The 25,163-nt window shown below is 44.4% G+C and overlaps 2 protein-coding genes across 2 annotated transcripts; one reads left to right on the top strand and one right to left on the bottom strand.

Annotated features, from left to right (window-relative positions):
* Positions 1-305: 305 nt before the first annotated feature.
* On the top strand, positions 306-24,528 carry MRAP2 (melanocortin 2 receptor accessory protein 2). The gene is made up of 3 exons (XM_075554034.1): positions 306-432; positions 9,095-9,194; positions 23,169-24,528. Exons 1-3 carry the CDS (start codon positions 306-308, stop codon positions 23,554-23,556), a joined length of 615 nt encoding a protein of 204 aa, XP_075410149.1. The 3' UTR covers positions 23,557-24,528.
* On the bottom strand, positions 12,350-13,227 carry LOC142452848 (multiple coagulation factor deficiency protein 2 homolog). The gene has a single exon (XM_075554033.1). It carries the CDS (start codon positions 13,120-13,122, stop codon positions 12,799-12,801), a length of 324 nt encoding a protein of 107 aa, XP_075410148.1. The 5' UTR covers positions 13,123-13,227; the 3' UTR covers positions 12,350-12,798.
* Positions 24,529-25,163: the final 635 nt, after the last annotated feature.

The raw sequence follows: 25,163 nt of genomic DNA, 5'->3' as shown, positions 1-25,163 counted from the left end.
AATAATGACGGCAGCATATGTACAAATATGCTTGATACAATTGATGTATGGATTGTTATAAGAGCTGTAAGATCTCCCAATGATCTTTTAATAAAAACAAACAAGAACAATGGAGTAATGGCCACATGGTATGAGGTAGGTCTGGGTGGAGCTGCTGAGGGCCTCCCCCGTCACTAGGAGAGAGGAGCACCTTGCAGCCTTAGGCTGCTGAACTGCTGGATGTGAGCAGGAGCAATTAAAATAACTATGAGTTGTGGATGAATGAACAGGTCTACCTTTTCTTTCCTCATTTGTCCAGGGTGGAGATGTCGGTCCAGAAGTTAATATCTAACAGAACCTCCCAGCAATCTGCATCTAATTCTGATTATACTTGGGAATATGAATATTATGAGATTGGACCAGTTTCCTTTGAAGGACTAAAGGCCAATAAATGTAAGTCCCTGTATATATTATATGTATTTGCTTTCTGATGGTGCCTAACTCTCAAAAGCTATATAGCATCTGTGGTCTTAAAGGCTTGGAGTTAAACAAGTAGCCATCTAGCAGGGAAGCAACAAAGCCCACACAGAAGAAGCACACCAAGCTTTGTATCATGAAGTGTAAATGGGAAGAAGTATCAGACGTTCAAAAAACACACATCCAAATTGATAAGAAGGGGACTGGATGTAGTGGAGACCCAAAGCCCACCAGGAAGACAATTAGACAGTCCCTCAAATAAAGGCCTCATAGAAAGGAGAAAAAATGCAGTGTGCGGTGTGGCACTGATGAACCAAATAGCTATCCTCTAGCTCTTGAAGATTTCCTGCCCTAACTGTTATGGTCCATACATGATATACCTCATTGGTCATGTTAGATTGGCGTATGTTCATTTGTACATTTAAGATCACTCGGTACATGATATTCAAGATAGATGATTCAGAGACTCTAATGGGAGTAATGACTCCCTGACGGTATGGGGAGTGGGGTGGGGGGTGGGGGGTGGGGGCAAGGAAGGTGGGAGAGGGGAGTTGATAGCATTAATTGTGTAGCCCCATCCAATGGGATTGAACAACAGAACTGTAGGGGAAAGGAAGGGATATATTGGAATGAGTATATCAATAAAATATTATTCACACAAAACGATATACATTTGCATCATCTCTGATGTTCCAAGGGATTTATGTGTCTGAATCCGCCCTCTTCTTGCAGAACTCTGCCCTCTACCTGTTGGTTTTGGTAGGTGCCTAGGAGGCTGCTGCCACCCTCCTTCCAGACAGTTCATTGTTTGGGATGGGATTTCAGGGTGATTTGAAAGGAGCCCTGGCAGCCTAGTCGATTACCCACTGGACTGCTAGTCACGGCAACAATTTCCACCCCCTTGCTTCTTTGAGCGAGAGAGACGAGGCTACCTTGCCCCGTAAAGATTTTCCATCTTAGAAACCAAAGGAGCAGTCTTAATCAGTCCTACAGGGTGGCTGTGACTCGGAATCGACTCGGTACAGTGGGTTCTATTGTGGTTCAGGTGACTTGGAATGAGGAAGACTTTCTGGAAAGATTCCTTTCGGAGGGGAAGAGAAATCAGACGGAGGCTGTTTTCTGTTTGCTTGTTTATTTTGTTTTAAATCTTGGTGAGAATATGCACGGCAGCACATATACCCATCCAATCATCGGTACATGCACAATTCAGTCACACTGGGTGCTTTCTTCCCGGGGTCGGCCGTTCTTTCACCAGCATTGACTGAATCTCACTACCCCTGACACGTCTTGTCATGCTTTAGCGTTACTGCCCATAATTTATTCTCATCAGAGCATCCTTTAAAGAGCACACCCGTGCACGTTAAACATTCACAGTACAGCTGGAGCTTCTCTCTGTCTCTCTCTCTCTCTGTCTCTCTCTAAGGCCGTGATCATTCCAGTTCTTTCAACTATGTGGAAAGTTTATACTATTTAAAAACAAGAACAGAAATAGAATCTGGAACTTTTATTTGAATAAACATCCTTTCTAACACATCATCAATGGCCTCCTTCCAATGCCATCAGTTCTCCGTAGCCGTGGCGAGCAGTCCGTCTCTGTGTGTTCAGAATAGTGGACAAGAATAGCCTGCCATCACCCTGACTATGTTACCGGCAAGGGTTGATGGATTGTGTTCGCATTATTGGGCTGATGTTGATCCAGCACTGAGCAAGAAAATGTGATTTTGTGCCTTTGCCAGGAGGATGTGTCTTTACTGTCTCTACTATTGCTCCTCTGAGGGGATATGTCCTACATTTCGGCTCTAATCTAAGCCTAAATCAGTGACTAAGCCAAATTTGATGTTACCCACAAGCTGAATAGCAATAACTGAGCCTGTTTACTCGTTCCTTCTTGACACTGGCTCAGGACATTGGCAGCGGCGGCAGCAGCATAAGGAAGGCATTAGGCTAGGCTATTGCTGCTTATTAGACGGGAGCCTGTTGTGGCCAGTGTGTGAAATTACCTCCTAGTTTACCAAGATCCTCTAGTCTTGCTTTCTTTCTGAGACGACAGTTAGGTAAGGGCATTTCCTTGTTAGGAAGTAGAGTGGAAGTCCATGTGGCTAGGAAAATGGCCACATATTCCCCTGTAAGGTGGACTCTCACAGACTGGGCACACAAGCACCGTATTTGTGTCAGTTTGCCGCTGTCTCTTTCCCTTAGTTTCACAGGTAAAGGAGATGGAGCTGCTGCTGTAGTTTTGGTTGGTACATTTCCAGAGATCATTTAGAAAAATATTTTATGAACATGTTTTAAAAATGATCTTAACTGGAAAGAATTCCTGCAAAATATATGCGGAAAAGTGATGTGTGGCATACTTTACCTATCCTCTGGCTGATAAGGAGAGGAGATGATATTCTTAGTTTTATGATGTATCATGAAAACAAGACAAAAAATTCCAGGGTGAGTAACTGTTGATCTGGGCTAAGAAGTCTGATAAAAGTAGAGATATTTAGCTTCAGAGACCTGACAATATATGAGACACAGAAAATAATAACAACCCCAGACACTCAGGAACATGAAAAGATGGCATTGACTAATTGCAAGGCAGACACTGGTGTAGTCTCCTGCCTTTAATGTTGCTGTGACTCTGGGCTTGTGCATGTTTCCTTGCTTTGCTAAGCAAACTATCAAGCCAATTAGGTGCAGTTTCGAAACAATAGGAGCAAGACATTTCAGGGTCTAGCCCTTACAGAGAACAGGCATGGATGTCACTGTGAACGATCTGCCTTGTCTTCATTGAAGAATATTTGGCAACAGGACTTGCAATGTAATGTTGGACTCCGGTCCTCTGCATGTTAGGATTCTTACCTTCAAAGCATCTCTCTGCACGGAAGCAGACTCTTGTGGTTTGTGAATTCTTTTTTTTTGTCCTCATTTTGAATCAGATATTGAATCTGACTACCTATCAGAAATGGACATATATGTGACATACATTTGGCACTTTCAAAGCGGACATTCATTCATTCAGCACAAATATATTGAGCATCTGTGAGTAGTAGGACCATTTTAAGCACTGGAGACAAAACAATGAGGAGAAATCACAAAAATACTTCCTCTTATAATGTTTGCATTCCCGTGAGAGAGACAGGTCATTAACAAGTTCAATAAATAAAATAGGCCAGATAGTGAGGACCCAAAGGGAATCTCGAGGAAGGCCAGGAGTGGGGTGTGGAGGGGAAAGTACAGCCGCGGAGGGCCGTACTGTGGAGAGTTTTGAACAGTATCCTGCAGGAAGTGAGGGAAGGATCCAGGCAAGAGGAAATGGGAACAGTCAAGGACCTAGGCTGAGGCCAGTGTGGCTCCTCAGGAGAGGGGCTCAGGCAGAAAAGTAGGAGACAAAGTCAAAGAGGTGGCAGTGGGAACTTACATCTTCTGAGCACATTGATTTCTTTATGAAAAACCGTTTGAGGGTTTTGAGCAGAAGAATGTCCTGTGATTCGTTTTACAAAGACCGCACTGCAGCTAGATTGTAAATGGGTTGAAGGGATGAAATCAGAAACACAGACCTGCCAGGGAGACCATTTGCAATAGTCCTGAAAAGGTACAATGGTAACTTGAACCAGGGCGGTGCTGAGGGAGTTATGAAAAGTGCACACACTGTAGATTTATTTTGAAGGTCAATCTGACAGAACGGGTCCATGGATTGGCTATGTTGTGTGTGGGGTGGGGGTGGGGTGGGGTGTTAAAAAAACAAGAAGAGTTAAGGAAGGCTTGAAACTGTGATCAAACAAAGTGGGGAGATGAAATTGCCATTCATTAAGGTGGGGAATAAAGTGGGAGGGTAGATTTTCTAAGAGTGACATCAGGAGCTGATTTTAGGACCTATGAAGTTAGAGATGTCTACCAGACACCCCAGAGGACATAGGAGGGAGTTGTGGGTTGATAGTATACCATTTCGGATGACTTTGAGAGTGATCAGCATGCACATGATATTCAGTCAGGAGAGTGGATGCATGAATGTAGATAGAAAATTGAAGAGGCCTGAGAATAGAGTCCTGGGTCTGAGAAAGTGTAGAAGTTGGAGGCAGGGGCGAGGCTGGGGAGGGAGCAGCAAAGGAGACTTAGAAATAGACAGAAAGGTAAGAAGGAAACCAGGTAACTGTGATTTCCTACTACCTTGGTAAAGGTTTGAAGGATGAGAGAATTGTTGTGTCAAATGGTAATGATAGGTCAAGTTCATGGAGGACTGATATTTGATCCTTGGATTTACAGTGCACACCTTACTGGAAGTCCTTATAAAAGTCATTTTAGTGGAGACACCAAAAACCAGACCGAGGCCATCCAGTCTATCCTGGTACCTAGTGACCCTGTGTAGGATTTCTGAGGCGGGGCATCTTTCTGGGAAGAAGCAGCCTCAACATTCTCATGCAGTGACTGCTGGGAATGAGTCACTAACCTAGTAGGTGGAGGATAAAGGCTGATGGTGTTGTTTAGAAAAATTAGGAAATTAACACAAATACCTATGGGGAAAATCGTTGGGGCTTTGATCCAAAGGGAGTCAGTTCTGAAGGGCTCAGCTGGGTGAGAAAGTACTTGGAGAAATAGTAACAAAAAAATCAGTGTCGACATGGAGACACTTGTACATTCTAACAGGACCACTCTGACTGCTGAGTCAATAATGGGGACCAGATTCTATGCTTTCTTCAGAGACCAACTTGTAGATAATATCGAGTGTACGCATGGGTTAGTCAGCAAGAAGCTGGGTCATCAGGATAATAAGCAGAGCTAGAGGTGTGGAATGAGATGTATTGTCAGGAACACAGTACAGGCAAGTCTTGGGACATCACTGCTGGTTCCTCACCAAGAATTCATATCCTCAAACAGACCCGACTGCCTGAGGAACCAGAAATGGCATAAGGATGGTGCTGATTCTTGTGCCCTGAACTCTCTCTTTCAAATGATTTATCCTTGTTTTTCTTACAACTACGAAATGGAGAAAGGGCCCGGTTTATTCTCGAGAGGTGGAGAAAAAGTGGGATGAGATAGTTCATAGCTCCTCGAGCTATCCCCACCCTACAGTTGAAAAGATAGATGCAGAATAAGATCGTACCAGTGCCAATCATGCACCTGTTAGCTTTCAGTTCTCTTGTTTCATTAAAGGTTAGATAAGGGGAAATTATTTTCCCATGACACAGTAGCCTTAGAATCCCTCTGGACAATTTCCCCCACTCCCTTATTGGTCTGTAGAGAATTCACTTTCTAGTGAAAATGGACTGTGGCTGCTTGGCTTGGCTAGGGACCCTTTGAAGGGCGTACTTCACTAGCGGCTTCGTTGCATTTCTACTCGGACTTCCTCCCAGGCAAGAATGCTCTGGGGAAGACCAGGGGCGCAGCTCTGCTCATTTCAGTGCAGTGCTGTGTTAATTCAAGTCGGCTGTCACTGTAACTTCAAGAGGCTCGGGGTATTCGAAGGATGAACAGCGGATCATTGCTGTCCCCTGTGAAGTGCTCAGGGTGAGAAAGTGCTGAGGGCCCACGGTCATGTGATAGGTAAGGGGGTGAGATAGTTAGTTTATTGTGCCAGCCTGGCCGATAAACACAAGTGGGATTAATTGAAGGGCAGAGAGATAAATGGCTCGGTGAGCCTCGCCTTTCTTGTCTCTCACTCTTTGATCATCGGACCAGTGTGCGGCTGCCTTGCTTGTTCTGTGCCTCAATTGACAGGCCGCACTACCTGTGGGATGCCTAGCTGGTGAACTGTGTCGCTGTAAGTTGAGGTCCCTTTAAGCCCACAGGATTGGAATGTACATCTCTGGAGCCTGGGGACTGACTGTTGGTGACCTGGCTGAAGGTTGGTGACCTGCCTTGCTGTTTGCTGCCTGTGCTGGGATAGCCTAAGTCTCTCTACCGAGGATGAACTGGCGGCCCTCAAGACTTAAAGGACTGCCAGTGTCTCACAACTCTCTCACGGGAGTGAGTCGCACTGAGCCATTTGAACTGCTTTATAAATTCACTGTTCATTTCTTGTATTATATATCTATCTGTATATAATTTAACAGTTCATTTCTTGTGTTACATATCTATCTATCTTTATAAATATATATGTATATATAGATTGGGGAAGGTGAATAAACAGGGCTGCTTAGAGCATAATGTGATGGAAAACTTAGATGCTATATTTTCAAGAAAGCATTTGGAACATTGGGTCAAGTTATGACCACAGGCATTTCCTCACCCATCATGGCTTCCCGGAGGGCTGTGGCCTTCCCGTGCCCCACATTATTGCTGCTTCCTGATCAGGCCTCTGGGCACTAGAGGGGCCTAGAGAAGGCACCGGGCTGTCGTAAAGAGGCAGCCCCCCACCTCTGATAGCCCTTGGCTAGGACGTGTAGGGTTGAGGGAGATCGTCCCATCATCTCCAGGGTGAAAGGTGTTTCAAGACAGCGACTCTCAGTAAGCAGTTTAAAAATGTGAATTCCAAACTGAGGGTTTAAACATTACACTGGCGAGTGGTTTTAGACGGCTTCACCATTGATAAAGTAGTGCATGGGACGGCCATCTATCTGAATAATGCTCTCCATGCACGTGTGTGCATGTGTTTTGGGCGCTTGTTCGTATATCCTTTTGATGCCTCGTTTCCATGATCAGTCCAAGTCTAGAATTTCCATTTCTTTGGTACGCTTAACCCTAGGAAAGACACATTAGCCGCGCATCCAAACTGCTGAATAAAAGTTGATGACCTCTAGGCACGTATCTATGTAGAATGAAAGTTTTAATCACGTGGAGTCAATTGTTCATCTGCTGTCTTCATTTTAGAAAAAAATATTTTAGAGATCTAACTTCCTTAGAACAATGCTTCACATCAAAATACATTTATGTATAATCTGTAATAATTTATTTAATATATAAATTGCTAAGCATCCTCATTGTACCTACATGTGGGTAAACTTTATAGAATAGCTGAGAAAGTGTCAAATGATTATGATCAGTTGTCCGCCAGATGTGATACCCTGCGATGTGTGCCCCTGGATTTGTAGATAATCCAGACTAATCCTTGTCCCAGAGATGTAGACCTGTGACTGTTACCCCAGAGAGGATTGAGGATGAGGCTAGTTAGAGAGTGTCATGGGGTTCAGAGGAGGGGGAAAGCACATCAGTTAAGGCAATTAAGTGAGGCTTTGTGAAAGAGATGGTGCTTTGGGCTGGATCTTAAAGGATAGGTTGGAGGAAGTTGTTCCGGCCAGGAAGAGGCAAACGCCCCACCCAGTAAAGGCATGACTGTTTGGAAGCTGCGTTTAAAATTAAGGTGAAAATGGAAGTATAATATTCCCTGGTTAAATAAGAAACTTGCAAGTTGTACAAGGGATAAATCTGAAGAGGATGTTGCTGTTGCTGCTGCTGCTGGGCTTTGGCATACAAGGAGACGCCTTCGCAGATGTGAGGCATCATATAAAGCACTTTATATGTGGAATGGTTTCCCATCTGAAAAAGTCGGTCAGGTCTATTTTGTTGAGGGAGGGGCTGTTCAGAAAAGAGCGATGTTGTTAGGCTGTGCTGAAGCAGATGGATGCAGGACGGCATCCCCGGGGTGCAGTGCTGCCACGGGGTCTTTTATGTGTTCTCTGCGAGCTGTCATGAAGCCTGGAACATAAATACAAATACGAAATTGATTTTAGGAGCTCTGGTGGTGTAGTGGGTCCATGTTGGGTTGCTAACTGCAAGGTGAGCCGATCAAAACCACCAGCTGCTCCTTGGGAGAACGATGGGGTCTTCTATGCCCCTAAAGAGAGTGGGTCTCAGAACCACACAGGGGTTCCACCTTGTTCTATAGTCGCTGTCCATCAGCATCGACTTGGTGGCAAGGAGTTTGGTTTTTGTTTTGGGTTCTGTGTTGTTATGAGGCTCTGAACTTTACCTGCATGAACATAAATGAAAAATACAACATTGATTGGATTTAAATGAGAAATCATTTTAAAATTTCATTGTGCAGTCTCTGCTGGAAATTGTGTTCTTACTCAAGTTGCATCAGTGCTCTGATGCTCCAAAGGGCCTACAATCGGCCCGGGCTCCTCACTGGAGATGGAAAACCACGTGGAAGAAGGCTGCGGTCTCCTAGGTGACTGTGGTCCCTGTGATTGTTGGAGAACCCAGCATCTGAGACAGCAATGTGGGAGGGAACGCACGCTCCTCCTCCTCCTTCATTCTCTCTGCATCTTAGCTCGTCCCCTTGGCCAGGCTCAACTGATTGTTGGCTCAACCGATTGCTGACTTCCTCAGTCATGTGTTGTTGTTAGGTGCCGGGAAGTCGTCAGTTCCAGCCCCGTAGCGACCCCATGCACAACAGGATGAAGCGCTGCACGGCCCTGCCCCGTCCTCACATTAATTCCTCTGCCCAAGTCCATTGTCACAGCCATTGTGTCAGTCCTTCTCGCCGAAGACCTTCCCCTTTCCACTGCCCCTTCAGCCACTGACTCCATTCCAATCCACGAAGACTCCATGTGTGCCGCAGTAGAATTGTTTTGAATAGCATGTTCTTTGCTGTAATCTTCATGTAAGCAGATTGCCAAACCTTTCTTCTAAGCTTCTCTAAATACTCAGACCCCTCGAGTGTACAGTTTTAAGCTATGCAACACTAATCCCAACGTTAACTGTCTTTCAGATTCCATTGTGATTGGATTCTGGGTTGGTCTTGCAGTCTTCGTGATTTTTATGTTTTTTGTGCTGACCTTGCTGACCAAGACGGGAGCCCCACACCAAGAGTAAGTCTGGCCTTTTCCTTTCCTAAATGTCTATTAAGCCCCACGAGGAAGTGGAGAAACAAACCATGACCCAGCCCTTGGGTGGATGGAGAGGAGGGCTGTCGATGGGTTGGATGGCTGGGCCGCATGGCTGGAGAGCAGAACCCTGCTTTTCTCTTGGCATTTCGCCTCTTGCTGCGGGGGCTTGTTTTGAATTTGAGCTTGGTTATTTCCTGCTATCTTGATGTTGACCCATGTCTGAATTTCTATTGAAATCTTTATTAATGAGGATGCATTTCCTCTTTCTACTGAAATGGATTTTTATGATTCAGCAGACTAAAAAGTCTTTTAAAAAACATCAAAAATTGAATATAAATCATTTTTAAAAGAACTTTTCGAGGGGCATAGAAATAGTTATTACTAGCACTTAACTCAGTCACCCAGGATAACCGTGAAATTCAATGCTAACTTCTCTTGAGGCCAGACTAATAAGGGAAACACTAGGAGTTACATGGTCTCATAAAATGCTTCAGCATTTGTATGTGTTAATTACCAATGATCATTGAGTGGATTCTAGGGCCTGGCAGCATGATGCGTGCAGCGTATACCTATGCTTAGGGCTTTCAGTGCTGGATTTTTAGAAGTAGCTGGATGTCTTTCTTTTGAGGTGCCCATGGATAGACTGGAATGTCCGACCTTTTGATTAGCAATTGAGCACTATTTGCACCACCGAGGGTCCATTGGCGACGACAGGGGTGCCGCAAGAGTGTTAGCCTCCTCCTAATGTTTTACATTTTTCCTCCAGCCCGCCAGCAAGGTGTGAGCAAACTGAGGGCTCACCTGCACTCTTAGCTCATCCCGTCTCATCCCGCAGCCTCTGTGTCTGTGGCTCAGCCTTCAGGCTGTGCGTGCACGGTTACTCGTGCCTGGAGGAAGGGGGCTGCCCGCTCACCATTTAGCTCATGCCCTCGTATCAAGGTTTAGGGGGGACAAAGTCTCAATGCAAACACTTTAAATGGAAGGAAATGCCATTTTCCTGGAGTGTGTGGAGACAGAGGCTGAGGCTCTCTTTAACAGCTGATCGAACACACCCACTTTGTGTTTTCTCTCTTCATAAGCATTGGCACCCGCTTTTGCTCCTATTGTGTTGCTTCAGGGAATTTGAAAATATGGTGTAATTTTTAACAATAGTAAGAAAAACACTTAGTAAGAAGACAAGGTAGGACTGCAGCGCATGTATAGCGTGGTCAGGGAATAACCACACCCTTTCCTCTGAGCGCAAGAGGAGTCTCACAGGGTCACTGAGATGGCTGTTGTGTGATGCAGGAGGCAGGTGCATGTAAGGACGGGATCACCTGAGCACAAAATGCAGAGTGTCGACACAGAATCTAGGACAGATAGCCCCCTCAGGACCAGTAATGAGAGTAGTGATACCATGAGGGTAGGGAGAGGTGGGGGAAGGAGGGAGAGAAAGGAGGAACTGATAGTAATGATCGACATACAACACCCACCTCCCCAAAGGGGGATGGACAACAGAAATGTGTGTGAAGGGAGACAGTGGATGGTGTCAAATATGAAAATAAAATAATTTATAAATTATCAAGTGTTCACAAGGGTGGGAGAGTCGGGAGAGGAAAAAGGAGAAAGGGATGGGAAAGGAGTTGATAACAAGGGCTCAAGAGGAAAGAAATGTTTGGAAATGATGATGGCAACACAGGTACAAATGTGCTTGATACAGTTGATGTATATTGTTATAAGAGCTGTAAGAGCCCTCAATAAAATGATTTATTTAAAAAACAAATGAAGAATGTCTTTCTGGAGGTTTCACTATGATCCTGGGTAGCTGAGGTGTGCATATCCTAGCTTCCAGTCGACAGTTCAGACAAACTACTAGATGGTCTCTCTCTAGTTAACATTTTCTTCTTGTGAATTAGGTGACGGCTTACTGAGCAGAACATCAGTTTTACATTCATCCATCGTTCATACACATTTTCTCTCCTTTATTGCCTCCTATTTCCTTTTTCCATTCCACTTTCATAACCCTTCTGAACTTTGTCTTTGGGTAAATGTGCACTGCCCCCACCTCCTTTGTTGAAAATCCCGCCCGAATGGTTGGTGACTGAAAGGTGTTCATCGCTCCCAGTGTTACTGTTCCCTCGCAGAACTGCTTCTTGTGTGACGGAAAACCGCGCTGTGGGGATGCGCTCAGTTCAGACATGGAGATGACTAAGGACCACAGTCTCAAGGGCTCCACTAGTCTCTCTCCGACCAGGAAACCTCGTCTCTCTTTTTTTTTCACTTTGGTTTGCCAGTTTTATTGGTCATGAGTCCAGAATACATTATATAAATCTTTTAAAATAAGTAGATATTATAAGAATAGTTTACAATTTTGTTCTGATTGCACAAATACTTGACACAAGAAATCGTTTTTACAAATACATAGGTTCTTAGAAGAATACTTCAATAAAGAAAATAAGTCTCTATACATCTGATAACAAGGGGTAAACAGTATTTGCCCCACCGATTCATCATTTCATGTTTTTTACAACTTGTCCATACGTCCAATAAGCTAAGTCACAGTCAGCTGCTTCTCATTTTCAACAACTGAGTCACACCGCAGGCGTTTCTAAGCGTCTTTGCGTAATCTTTCCTGATCTGAAAGAATTCACGTATTCGGGCTGAAAGAGGTCATTTAAACATCATTCCTTCTAAAATCTAATCTTGCACTGACCCAGCACTGTGCTTGGGGGCTGATTTTCTACTTCTTCGCCAGATTAGACCTGCCAGCTGTTTGGCCTGACTGTAAGTCTCTATATCTGAACAGTTTCTAAACTGCAGAAAACAAGAGTTTAGAAACCAGAGCTAAGTACAAGGATCACGAAAGCCAAAACATTTGCTATTGATTAGAGCAGAGAACAATTGTGAAGGCCCCATCTCGCTCACACTGAATACAGAACACAAAGGAAGTGTCCGAATGTGGCAGTTTTATTTAAGTACTCAAAAACGGGAGAGTTCATTGCTTAGGTCTAAGGTGGTCACTTCCAAAATGCCAGAGGCTACACACAGACTATTGAACGTCAACACCTGACATTCTTTTGGGGCTGCAGCTTTGAAATGGCCTTAGGAGTACTGGCCGGGAGCGAGCCATTATGTAGGCCGGAGGACCTTCGCAGAGAACTCCCCACGTGAGCAGAAGAGACAGGCCCACCAGGAAGAAGTGGTGCCCTCTCCACCCCTTCAGTTAGTTGCAATGAGTCCACTTGGCAGAGCTTGCTGTCCTGCTTTGCGGCAGCAAGACTTAAAATGAAGACGCGAGCAGTGTCCTACCGTCACACTCAAGTTCCTGAGTACTCAGCTCCATATATCGCACATTCTTAAAAAACAAAACAAAAAAACTTTACTCAGGCCCTTATCCAATTAGAGGTTTTGCAGTCCTTGGGGACTCTGAGACATGTCCCCTTTCTCTTGACTTTTCTTTCTTACCCCAGTGTAACTAGTTGCTACAGGTGTTTGCCCAAACGCTGCAGCAATGGTTGGAGATGAGTTATTTTGCATCACGGAAAGCACTCAATCACATGCTTTTGGGTCCTGTTTGCATATAGCTAGGAGGCGACCGCACACCCGTCTACTGCAGTGATCTTGCAAATTCGGCATAGTCGATGTAGCCGTCGTTGTTCTTGTCATCGTCTCTCAAAACACCATTGATTAGGTTGATCAGTTCCTCTTCGTTCATCGGCGGAACATGTTCGCTCCCTTCCTCCCTGTGGACGTGAGTGATGGCCGTGGAGCGCTCCAAGCCGTCCAGCAGATTATTGCCATCGTAATCGTGCATCTTGAAATAGTGGAGCTGCAGTTCCTGTGGGGACATCTCTGCCTCTGGCTTGATGACACCTTCCAGATGCTCCATGATACGCTCTTGGTTGTGCACTGTATTCTTATCCAGGCCCATGCCAGCGCCGTGTGAGGAGCAAGGTTCTGAACAGCTGCAGGAATCCCATGGTCTCAGGCACCGTCGCGGTCCCAAATGGTTTTCCACCGAGACGCGAAGCCTTCTAGCATGGCCTCGCCGGGCCCGTCCCAGACGCTTCTTTCCCCCTACCCCCGCTTGGCTCCTGAAACCTCGTCTCTTTTGTGATTTTGAGTTTTGTTCCTCTCTCTTTTTGATGAATGTCTTGAACGCTTTAGGTCGGAGGATGAGGTCCATCATCTTGATACACGTATCTCACAAGGTCTTTTCGCTGTTAATAAACTGATAGATCCGCTCTCAGCCACACTTTCAGTGCTTCTGCACACAGTCACAGGCCACGTACGAGGCAGTGTTTGGTTGCAGTATACCAGAAGAGTAAAAGTGGGAAAAATCTAACATGTGGAAAACCTCTTAAATGGACCCGTTCAAGAGGCTTTTGGATCTTGATAAGCTTGACATGAACTTGGCAAGAACTTTCTTCTAAAGCATACATTTCCATTTCACATACCCAGTTTTAATATAAGACAATCCACTACATGTCTACAGGATACTTAGGAGTGAAGGAAAGCGTGATGAATATGGAGAAAAATAAATATTGCAAGCACAGTAAGAGATAAGTTATCAAGTGCCAAGGACTAATAGCCATCTTTAATTCATTATCTCCCTAACTCCTCACACGAAGATAAAGTAAACCTTAGAAGCATTCCCATTCTCCAGGATTGGGGGCCGGGTGGGGCATGGGGACACTGAGGCATGGGCGTATGAAGTCTCACAGCCTATAGTTTTTAGCTTCTAGCTAAGGTATGTTTCACCTTCAAATTCCTGTTCTCCCCATTATTTTACCTTGTCTCATTGGTCTCGTCAATCTTTCCCTTCTATTGAACAAGAGATATTAGCAAGCAGCTAATTCATCTATTTGTGTCACTTAGGGGACCAAGCATGAGCCCTGGAGTCAAATATTTTCAGGTGTACAGATTGAGACTCCGGGATAAGTTCTTAATCTGTAGTTGCGACTTCTCATTTGTTAAAAAGGAAAATGAATAATATTTGCCTCTTAGGATTTTGTGTGATACAGCCGGAACCGCTGCCACTAGGCTCACAGTGGTGTACAGTCAGGGCTCGTTCCCCCCTTCCATGCTATTGGAAGATTTGAAGGATCATGGGAAAGGTTGAATAAAAAGAAAACCATCTCCTCATGGGAATGCCAGGCTCTGGGCATTCACGTTGCATCTGCCCTTCCTCCAGTGTTGTCTCATTTTACTGCAGCTTCAGCTTGGTTGCACCCCAAGTTCAATGGAAAAGAAGCCTTGGAACCGACATACTGGAATTCTAACCGGATGGTTTGTCACAAAGAACACGTTCTTTGTTCTTTCTCAATTAGGATATCAGACAGCATTTTTTTTTTTTAGTTTGGGGGGAGGGCGAGGGCACACATAACTCCAGTCCTCCGGTAAAGGTACCTCGTCAAGTCTGAAGGCTCAGATAGATGGACCAGTGCTGGATCGACCACTTAATTCTTTTTTCTATGGGGCATCTCAGGGCAAGGCTGAGCAGTTCCAGAGCATCATCATTGCTTTATCATGAAGAGAGCATGTGTACCCCTGAGGCAGTAGAAGGTTGTAGGATGGCAGCTACCCACCTAGGTGCCCCTATCCCCAGGGCCAGGGCAACAGCAGATATCACTAATTACCTGTCTCATCTTTCTTGCTTCACTGAGACTCAAGAATCATTTTCAAAACAACTCCAGGCAGTCACCAGGAGTCGTTCCTAGCCCACCCAACCCACGGCCACCGAGTTGTCTCCCACGCATAGTGACCCAGTGCCACAGTAACATTTTCCTGTTGGAAGTTGTCGACTGGAGAGCAGGTTGGAGACAAGCTGCAGTTCTGGACCCATTGACGGGCCCATGTCTCTTGTGAAGCAGGGGTGTGGAGTAGGCCAGACAAGGCTATGCTGCAGTGAGAAGTAACCCCTGTGATCTCAGGGTAACACAAGAAACACAAAAGCTGGGGTGGTCCAGTCGATTTTGATTCATGGCGACCTTGCGGATGTCGGCATGGAATGGTGCTCCCCAGGGTTTCCCGTGGCTGAGATGTTTCTCCTTCCGAGGATTCTCTGAGTGGATTTGAATCGCCAACCTTGCATTTAGAAGCTTAGTGTGTCACGGTGCCACCCACGGCGCTTTATTTCTTGCTCAGACTTCATGCCTGCCAAAGGTTGGCCAGGGCCTTACAGCAGCTTCTCTCATTGTGTACCTGTCCTATTCAGCCTCCTGGGTGACTGCGACAGGGGAAGGGAACACAGGGAGATTTCACGGGCACTTGTTCTTCCCGTGGAAGTGGCGCACATCATTAATCAGAACCAGCTGTGCCCACCTTACTGCTGGCGGCCTGGGAGTCATGGTCCTCTGAGTACCCAGAAAAAGAGAAGCAGGTACCGGTGAACACTAGGGATGCATACTGCAGGGGGCGGATGCAGGCCGATGTGAAGCTGACACCACTTTTCTTAAAAGCTTTTAGGTCCAAGCAGCACCCTTGATGGGTGTTATTTTTTCCATGATATATTTGCCATGTGTGAAAAAAAATAGGTGAGGGGAGCTCTTCTCTGGGACCTTTATGAACAATGTAGGTAAAAGAACCATTTTTAACACTCCCTCCTGCCTTCTCAGCTGAAGAGTCATTTACTCTGTGTGCTGTCTGGTTAAAGCACTAAAATCCATTATCATAAATCTTATAAATAGAGAGGCTTGGATAAGTTTTACCCTGAATGCTTCGGTCTTCTTAAGAGACACCAGATTCTCAGCCCTCCCCCCCCCCCTCTGCCCCCTGCCTCCTTGCCATTGTAGCCTTTATTAAATACACCTTGTCCAGGGGAGGATGCTCTTTAGGGCGGGTTGCTCATGACCTTGTGAAACTGGAAATTACTTTTTACTTTGAACTGCAGTTTACCTGATTGTGGCGTCCTCTCAAGGACAGGCGCCTTGCAACTAAAAGCTAATCACCGGAAAAGGCCCTGCGCAAGGTCAGAAGAAAGCCCTGTCCTTCGCAGATGTTTCCCACTGCATGCTGTTTCATGCATTTGATCTCGTTTGTAAACATGCTTTCTTTTTCAGGAGATCATTTTAGTCCCTTGTCAATTAAGAGGGATTTACTGAGTGCTGGCTGATAAGCTGCGTTCCCAGCAGGGTGTGTGGTGCCTCTGTTAGGCTTACTATTGAGCTAAAACACTCAGCCCAGGCCAGGGTTCTACAAATGTCAGTGGTTATTACTCTTTTTCTCACTGGTTGTTTATCTCAGAAACTTTCACTCATAGCAGGCCTTTAGTTGACAGGCAGCCCCTGGGTGAGGAACGAGGTCAGTGCCTGTGTGTCTTTGAGTTCATTTTGTACGTATGTCCCCGTGGTTCTTCTTGAGCCTCTACACGTGCATGTGAAAGTCGGACATGGAACAAGACAGAGTGAAGAAGAATGGATGCGTTTGCATTGTGCTGCTGGGGAGGCGTGCTATGGAACTACTGTGGCCAGCCCCAGAACACACAGGTCTGCCTTGGAAGAAGCAGGAACACAATGCCCCCTAGAGGCCAGGATGGTGCGGCCTCGTCTCAGGTGCTCTGGACAGGGTGTCGGGAGAGAGACCAGTCCCTGAAGAAGGACATCATGCTTGGTGAAGTAGAGGGAAAGCAAAAAAGAGGAAGATCTTCGACAAGATGAATTGGCATGGTCGCTGTATCAATAAGCTGAAACATGAAACAATTGTGAGAAGGGCACAGGACCAGGCAGCATTTTGTTCTTTTGTACACAGAGTGGCTATGAGTCAGAGCCTAGTAACAACAAGTTGAAAGGGAAGCCCTTTCAATGGTTTAAAAGCTGCATGTGCTGCAAGTGAAGGTCATTGTGAAGCACAATTGTTTGTCAGTAGGGGGCTGGTTCATTCATTTTGCAGAGAGGGCAAATTTACATTGCATTAAAGGGCAAGTAGGTGTTGTCCTTTAATTTAGACATTCATAACCTCTAACTCAGGGATTGCATATATATATATCTTTAAAAATCTGCTGGAGATATCAAATATCAACAGTCTGGTGTACCCATCGCTTTTCATAAGTGAACAAGCCTGCACACATTGTCTGCATGCTAAAACGACATAGCAGCAGGCACTTCAATTGTAAATGAACACACACACACGTTGCTATGGAGCCAGTTTTGATTCTTGGCAATCCCGTGTGTCACAGAGAAAACCTGCACTGTATAGTGTTTTCAAGTCAATGCCTGTGGCTTTTCAGAAGCCGATTCCTTGTCTTCTGTAGCTCCTCTTATTGGGTTCCTACAATCAGCAAGCCAGTAATCGAGTCTTACTCATATGCAGCACCTCGTGGCTACCATGTTGGACTGCGTGGTTCTAGAAGAAAGCATAGGGACTATCCTCATGACTTTGGGTAAGCAATTATTTCTTAAGAGAGGATACAGAAAACACTAAACGTAAGCGAAAAATGGAACTTTAGTGAAATTTAAAACTTCTGCTCATCAATAGAAATTTTAGGGTTCTGGAAAAAAGACAAGGCTTTGTACTCCTGTAGGAGTGACAGTCTCAGGAACCCACAGAGAAGTTCTACCCTGCCCTTTAGGGTGGCTAAAAGTCAGAATGGACCCAATAGCAGTATGTTTGGGTTTTTTGGGGGGGTAGCAAAACTATATATATATATACATATATATAAAACATATATATATAAAACATATTTCTATACACAAATACAAGCATGAAAACATATGAAGGGTATTCAAATAACTCATGGAAACATGTGTAGTGAAAATACTATGACGGGATTGTGTAACATCTTTGTACCAAATTAAACTCATACTTGTTATAGCATGACTGAAAAAGATCTAGCTTGAGTTACTAGCAAGGTATTACATCAGTTTGGAAGAAACTCTTGTCACAGGAACATGAATTCTGCTATAACTGAAGCATGAACAAAAATCAAATTTGTGATGAAACTTGGGTGAGACAATGGTGCAATAACTGATGTTTTACAAAAGTCTATGGAGACAATGGCCCAAAGAAATAAGCAGTTTGCAAAAGGATAACTTAGTTCCAAAAGGAATGAGCTGGTGCTGAAGATGAAGACCGCAATGGCAGGCCATCCACATCAATTTCCAAGGACAATCAATGCGTTTCACACTCACATTGAAGAGGAATGTCGATTAAAAGCACAAACAATTTCAACACCATAGATATCTCAAAGGGTTCAGTTTACACAATTCTGACTGAAAAATTAAAGTTAAACAATGTTCCGCTCAATGTGTTGCACCCAGATCAGCTGCAGAAAAAGACAGAGATTTCAATGGAAATTTTCAATAAGTGGGATGAAGACTGTGAAGCAGTTCTTGAAAGGACTGGACCAGAAGATGATAGATGGCTTTACAAGTCCTTGTGACAAAGCAGTGACTCCTGAAGGGTGGAAATGGCCTAGTCTAAGCAAAAGCAGACAAGTTAAGAGCAAGGTCACACCAGGAATGCTCAAGGTAGCTAGCTTCTTGTCTTTCTGGTATGTCAACAATAATGTCTGCTTATTATGAAGTATTTTTGAGAAAGCTAGTCGACGTTTTGGCAGAACATTGCCCAGGAAAGCTTCACCAGAGAATCCTTTCCCATCACAACAATGGTGCTACTCATTTCTTCAACCAAACAAGGGCGATTTCTGAGAATTTAGATGGGAAATCATTAGGTATCCACCTTAAAATCCTGACTGAGTTCCTTGGGACTTCTTTTTGCCTCCTAATCTTTCAAAAATCTTTGAAGGGCACCCATTTTTCTTCAGTTAACAATGTGAGGAAAGACTGCATTGGCATGATTAAATTCACAGGGTGTTTTGTTCTTTAGAAATGGACTAAATGGCTAATATCATCACTTACTATAATATTCTAAACTTGATGGAGCTTATGTTGAGAAATGAAGTTTGCACTTTTATTTTTTTTAAAATCTTTTTTGGTGGCTTTTACAGCCCTTACCACAATCCATATATCCATTCATTGTGTCAAGCACATTTGTACATATGTTGCCACCACCATTTTCAAAACTTTTCCTTTCTACTTGAACCTTTGGTATCAGCTCATTTTTCCCTCTTCCACCATCCCTCATGAACTCTTGATACTTTATAAATTATTATTTTTTTATGTCTTACACTGACTGTCTCCCTTCACCCACTGTACTGATGTCTATACTCCTGGGCAGGGTATATATGTCGATCATTGTGATTGGTTTCCCTTTTATACCCCCACCTTCCCCTTCCCCTCCTGGTATTGCTACTCTCATTATTGATCCGAAGGGATTTATCTGCCCTGGATTCCCTGTGTTTCCAGCTCTTATCTGTACCAAAGTACATGCTCTGGTCTAGCCGGATTTGTAAAGTAGAACTGGGGTAATGATAGTTGACAGGGGGCGGGGAGGGTAGTGGGGAGAGTGATGAAGCATTAAAAGAACTAGAGGAAATTTGGATGTTTCATTGGTGCTATACTGCACCCTAACTCATGTCTTCTTTGTGACCCTTCTGTAAGGGGATGTCCAATTGTCTACAGATGGGCTTTGGGTCTCTACTCCACCCTCTCCCTCATTCACGTCAATATGATTTTTTCTTCTGGGTCTTTGGTGCCTGGTACCTGATTCCACTGACACCTCATGATCCCACAGCCTGGTGTGCTACTTCCATGTGGGCTTTGCTGCATCTCAGCTAGATGGCCACTTGTTTATCTGCAAGCCTTTAAGACCCCAGACACTATCTCTTTTGATAGCCAGCCAGCTTTCTTCATCACATTTGCTTATGCACTCATTCAGTCTTCAGAAATTGTGTCAGGAAGGTGAGCATCACAGAATGGAGGGTCATTAGAACAAAGTGTTCTTGTGCTGAGGAAGTACTTGAGCAGAGGCCCAATGTCCATCTGTTGCCTTAATACTTAATGTATAAATATATGCACATAGATCTATTTCCCTATCATTGTATATGCTCTTATCTTTTAATTCCATTTCCCACACTTTTTAAGCCCTTCATATGGTAGTTTTTGTTTGTTTGTTTGACCTCAAGGAATTAGCTCATGCAATTGTGAGACCAACAACTCCAAGATCATATCTGTAGATTAGATGTCAGACTGAAGGTCCTGCATGTTTGTGCCCCAAAATTCAAAATCAAGTGACAAGAAGAGTAGAGAGTTATAGTGTCCCGATAAAAGGTCTATGTCTTTGTCTGAAGATAGAACATGCCCTTGGAAACTCTGTTTTTGCTCGTAAGGTCTTCAACCGATTGATTGAGACCCATTCACATAATGGAAGGCAGTCTGCTTTATTTCAGGCCAATTAGGTTAAGGTTGGGCTGCTGTACAAGGTCAGTGGTTCAAGCCCATCAGCCACACTGCAGGAGAAAGATGAGATTGTCTGCTGTTCAGAAACCCTATGGAATAGCTCTACTCTGACCCATAGGGTCACTTTGAGTTGGAATTTGGTTTAAGTCTTTATAACAGCAATTGAACGAGTGTACAAAACTAGGCAACATAGGCTAACCTTGCCAAGGGGGCAGAATGAACACTCTTGTATACACATACACACACACACACGCACACACACACAAGATCAGGATTGAGAAAGAGCTGATGGCCATTATGGGATGCCCTGGAACCTCAGGGAAACATCTTAGAAATAGGTACTTTATGCCCACTGGAACGACGCAAAACTCTCTTTGGACCCAAATCTTAATTCTGAGAAAATGCAGCCTGTATCACACAGTTGTGCTTCTGAATCCATGTTCATACTCAGATGACGCCCCGCGCAGGCGGAAAAGTCATTCTTCATTGCTTCTTGTTCCTGGAATTGAGGATACTGTGGCCTCACACTCTATACCCCTCTCTTACTTTCGTGACTGTGACTTAATGATCATAGGTTTCTGACACATTCCTCCTTGTTCTCAAGTATCTTTGAATGCTGAGCAAAGTGACAAGTAGGCGGGAAAAATCATTTTTAATACACACACACACAAGACCATTTAAAATTGTATTGCAGCCGAGAATGTCAGTCTCTAAGTTTTTTTTCTCTGAACTTATAAAACAAGGCCTGATGAATGCTACATTGTGAAAAATACCAAATCTTCACAGCACATCTGCTTAGCTGATAATGAGATTCCTTAGCTAGGCTTTGACTAAAGGAAGAAGAAAAATTGTTGCCTAGGTATTCACAGGAGGAGCTAGATCCAGATAAAGGTGCCTCGGCTGGCTGAAGGCAAAACTGCTAGCATGACTGCCCCCCTGAAATCCAGGGGAGTCTTGATAATGTTGAGGTTAGTGATATCGAACAAGTTTCTGGACCCGTAAATTGAATCCATGCTCCCTTGCCTCTTAAGCATTTGGTCGTAAATGCTTTATACTGAGTGGTGGAATGGGAGGAAAGAGACTTAAGATCTGAAGACACTAAAAAAAATCACAATTCACTGAATTTTTTTCACATTCTGTTCTGTGGGATATAAAAGACTTTTCCCCAGCTTTGTCTCTCCCAAAGATATGCCACACATTAGAGGCTGTTTGTCAGCAGATGGTGGGAGGCCAGATGCTTAGAGATATCCTCCTGAAGGCATTCAACCTTCATTTAGTCTACAGTCTGGTCCCACCACAGGTGGGGCTCATTCCCTGCTGTTAGGGACAATGGATTACTTCCCCTGAAAGCTTGGAGTCTCCAGCTCAAGGGCCATCAAGGTTAGGCCGCCATCATGAATCTAGGATCCGCCCATTTTGTCACATGCGTATACCCAATCCCACCTCTTATTATTGCGTGTATACCCCTAGATCATTCTCCTCTCATTACTGCATTACCTGTAGTACAACCCCTTCCTGTGATGTAGGTCTTTACCTGTAATTAGGGGGCTTGCATGCCCCCCAAAGGTATATAAGCCTTGATTAGAAATAAAGAGCTCTCGCTCCCCTGGTGCTCTCTCCCACCCCTTGTCATCGCTTCCCTGTCCCTTTTCCCCTTGTCCTTCTTCCCCCTCCTCTCTCCTGCACTCTCTCCAGCCCCCTCCACGTGTACCACAAAGAGGAGCTGAGGTGAGCATGCTACTATGAAATGTGTCTGACTTTATTATTTCACTCTGTCTTTTATCTCTTATTTTCTACGACTTTACTATAATCTTTACTTATTATCGCTGTATAATTGCACCTACCGGACCTATAATGATTTGTTAGGGGCTGGCTCCCCTCCCACTGTTCTGGATTTGAAGATATGAAGACATGATTCTTCCTGTTCAGGAGTCAGAGTAAGAGCAAACCATATATAAATCTGGAGAGGATAGTAACTTAGGTAGATGGGCTGTCTATCAGGTTACCCAGTTTACACCCGTGCTCTTTCTTTCATGGATTCGTGGTTCAAAATGATAATTATTGCATTCATTCATTCATATCCATTGAAATATTAATTTTTATGACAAATTAAACAAGGAATTTTTGTTAGGTGCCATTGAGTCTGTTCTGATCCACACCAACCCTCTGCACAGCAGAATGAAACCCTGCCCGGTCCTGCGTCATCCTCACAATTGTTCCTGTGCTTGCGCCCATCGTTGCAGCCACCGTGTCAGTCCATCTCCTTGAGGGTCTTTTCATTGTCCCTCTGTTTTAGCAAGCGCGAGGTCCTTCTTCAGGGACTGGTCCCTCCTGACAACATGTCCAAAGTATGGAAGACAGGAGATCAGAACTTGAGTCTTCATCCTGTTCCCAGCACTATCTGGTTGGGTGACCGAATGGACACTTTTACTGCCCCTAATGTTAGTGTAGGAGCCCTGGTGGGTCTGTGGGTTAGTGCTTGGATGCTCACCAAAAAAGAACAGCAATTAAAACACTCCAGACTCTTCCCGAGTTCATTGACCCGTTTTCAGAACTCTCTCATTTCTGATGGTTCTCTGTATGTTCTCTATGGAAATAGGCTGGGCGATGTACATAAATCCAGGATGCTTCCGTGAATGAACTGCAGCGCCAACAATCTGTTCTTTTTCTTTCCTCACAGCAATGCCGAATCTTCGGAAAAGAGATTCAGAATGAACAGCTTTGTGTCAGATTTTGGAAGACCCTTGGAGCCAGATAAGCTGTTTTCTCGACAGGGCAATGAGGAGTCCAGGTCCCTCTTTCATTGCTACATCAATGAAGTGGACCACTTGGACAGGCCCAAGTCTTGTCACCAGACCACAGCCTTTGACAATGATGCTCACTTCCAAGAAGCCCTCCGAAACAGTGGAAGGCCAGAGGAGGAGCTGAACCGACTCATGAAGTTCGAGCTTCCCAACTTCATTAACACAGACCAGAACTCCTTTGGGGATGATGATCTTCTGATTTCTGACCCCCCAATTTTAGAAAATAAGCCAGTTTTCCAGACACCACAAAAAGACCTAGATTAAGAGGCATGCTTTGTAAAGGCTTTGGTGAAGATATTGATTCTGTCTTTGTATAGCAAGACAACTTCACCAGTGTGTGTGTGTGAGAGAGAGAGAGAGCGAGCGAGAGCAAGAGAGAGAGAGAACAGAGCACAAACTGTTAAGCATAGTAAACAGGGTATTTGTTTGCCTTTAGACCCAGCTGGGGCTTTTTTGGCTTATTTACACTATTTCATTATCCTTGTTGAAAAAAATGTGGCCAAATATGCGATGCCAGGCTTCTGGTATGGAAGTCAGAGTCCTGCTTTCTTAGCTGACCCTGCCATGGACAGGTTCTGTGCCTTTAAGCAATTTGTTGACTAAGCTGCCTGGGATGCCACTTTTTACTGTAAGATGAGGTGACTCCACTATCCTTTCAGCTCTGATTTTTGGTGGATTTGTCACTTTGCATCTAGACGAGGCTGAGATATATATCAAGTCGCATAAACTAAAGCATTACCTCCTGGCTCTTGATTTAGGATCCCTCAAGTATCATTACTGGGCCCAGCTTTTGCCCAGGGGCCTGACAATCTGCTAGGTGGTCAGGAGCCTGGACTCATGGAGTCACTGTTGGCCAGAGTTTCTGCTGGGTCATATTGAAACTGCTTGTCTAAGAACTTGAGGCCTCTCCTGCTCACACGTGATGGACAGCTTCTTCCAATCCAGTCTCTCCCACAGCCCTTCGGTCCCCAAGAACTCCCGAGAAAGTTGTCAACCGAGTGAGAGGGGTTAGAAGAGGTGCTGCCCTGCTTGTCTCTGGGTTGATGCACCAATGTCTGGTCACACTGAGTACCAGTGGCCACAGACTAATAGAAGTGCGATAGGCCAGGCTGTCTATTTCCTACAGGCGTGAGGACATGGTCAACGTGCGGGTGGCCTGGATTGTGTCCATACCATGAAGAAAACAAGCCTGCACCTTGGTATTGGCCATAGCTTCGTTTGCCCATGCCCTCAGCTCTATGCCCGGCGTTTTCATTTTGAATTGATGCAGCACCTGTCTTGCTTTTGCTGTAAAATAAATGCATTTAATTGCCCAGGAATCTTCTCTGTATTCTTGTTCTCACACGTCTATTTTTGTGATTTCCATAAAACACTCTGTCTCTCTTATAATCCTTCCAGTTCTGTGGCGTGAGCCCCATTGAGCCTGTCACCTTGGCAGGCCCAGTCATGCATCAGACTATAACGGAATTAATCAGCTGAAAGGAACCCCTTTCCCATAATAATGTTCTTGAGAAAAGTTTTATTCTTTGAGGCTGATGAAATAACAGGACAAAGTGCTAATATTTCTTAATAATTATATCTGCTTTAACACTTTCTTTAGGTACTTGTATGTTTTCCTGAATACTTTCTATAACACAGTGAAACTAGTAAAGAATTACTTTGATGAATATGTATTAGTCTGAATATGTCATAAATTAGCCACATATAAAGCTTGAGCTATTATTAATATTCAGAGCTTTTAAGTAGTACCTTATTAGAAGCAGATTTATTACTTAGAAAACACAGATATTTAAAAGTTGGGAAAATTGCATTGTTTTTATAAACAAAATCAAGAGCGGAAGGGTTTAAGATGTAACTGTGCTCGCAATCTA

Source organism: Tenrec ecaudatus, chromosome 7 (genome assembly GCF_050624435.1).
Source record: "Tenrec ecaudatus isolate mTenEca1 chromosome 7, mTenEca1.hap1, whole genome shotgun sequence".
Classification (NCBI taxonomy): Eukaryota; Metazoa; Chordata; class Mammalia; order Afrosoricida; family Tenrecidae; genus Tenrec; species Tenrec ecaudatus.
This window is presented reverse-complemented; position numbering and strand designations above follow the sequence as displayed.

What these genes read in the sequence shown, in the direction of transcription:
- LOC142452848 (XM_075554033.1), bottom strand. Translation starts at nt 13,122, where the DNA reads ATGGGCCTGGATAAGAATACAGTGCACAACCAAGAGCGTATCATGGAG.
- MRAP2 (XM_075554034.1), top strand. Translation starts at nt 306, where the DNA reads ATGTCGGTCCAGAAGTTAATATCTAACAGAACCTCCCAGCAATCTGCA. An exon ending in AGGACTAAAGGCCAATAAAT is followed by an intron (nt 433 to 9,094) that starts GTAAGTCCCTGT and finishes ACTGTCTTTCAG; the next exon opens with ATTCCATTGTGATTGGATTC. An exon ending in ACGGGAGCCCCACACCAAGA is followed by an intron (nt 9,195 to 23,168) that starts GTAAGTCTGGCC and finishes CTTTCCTCACAG; the next exon opens with CAATGCCGAATCTTCGGAAA.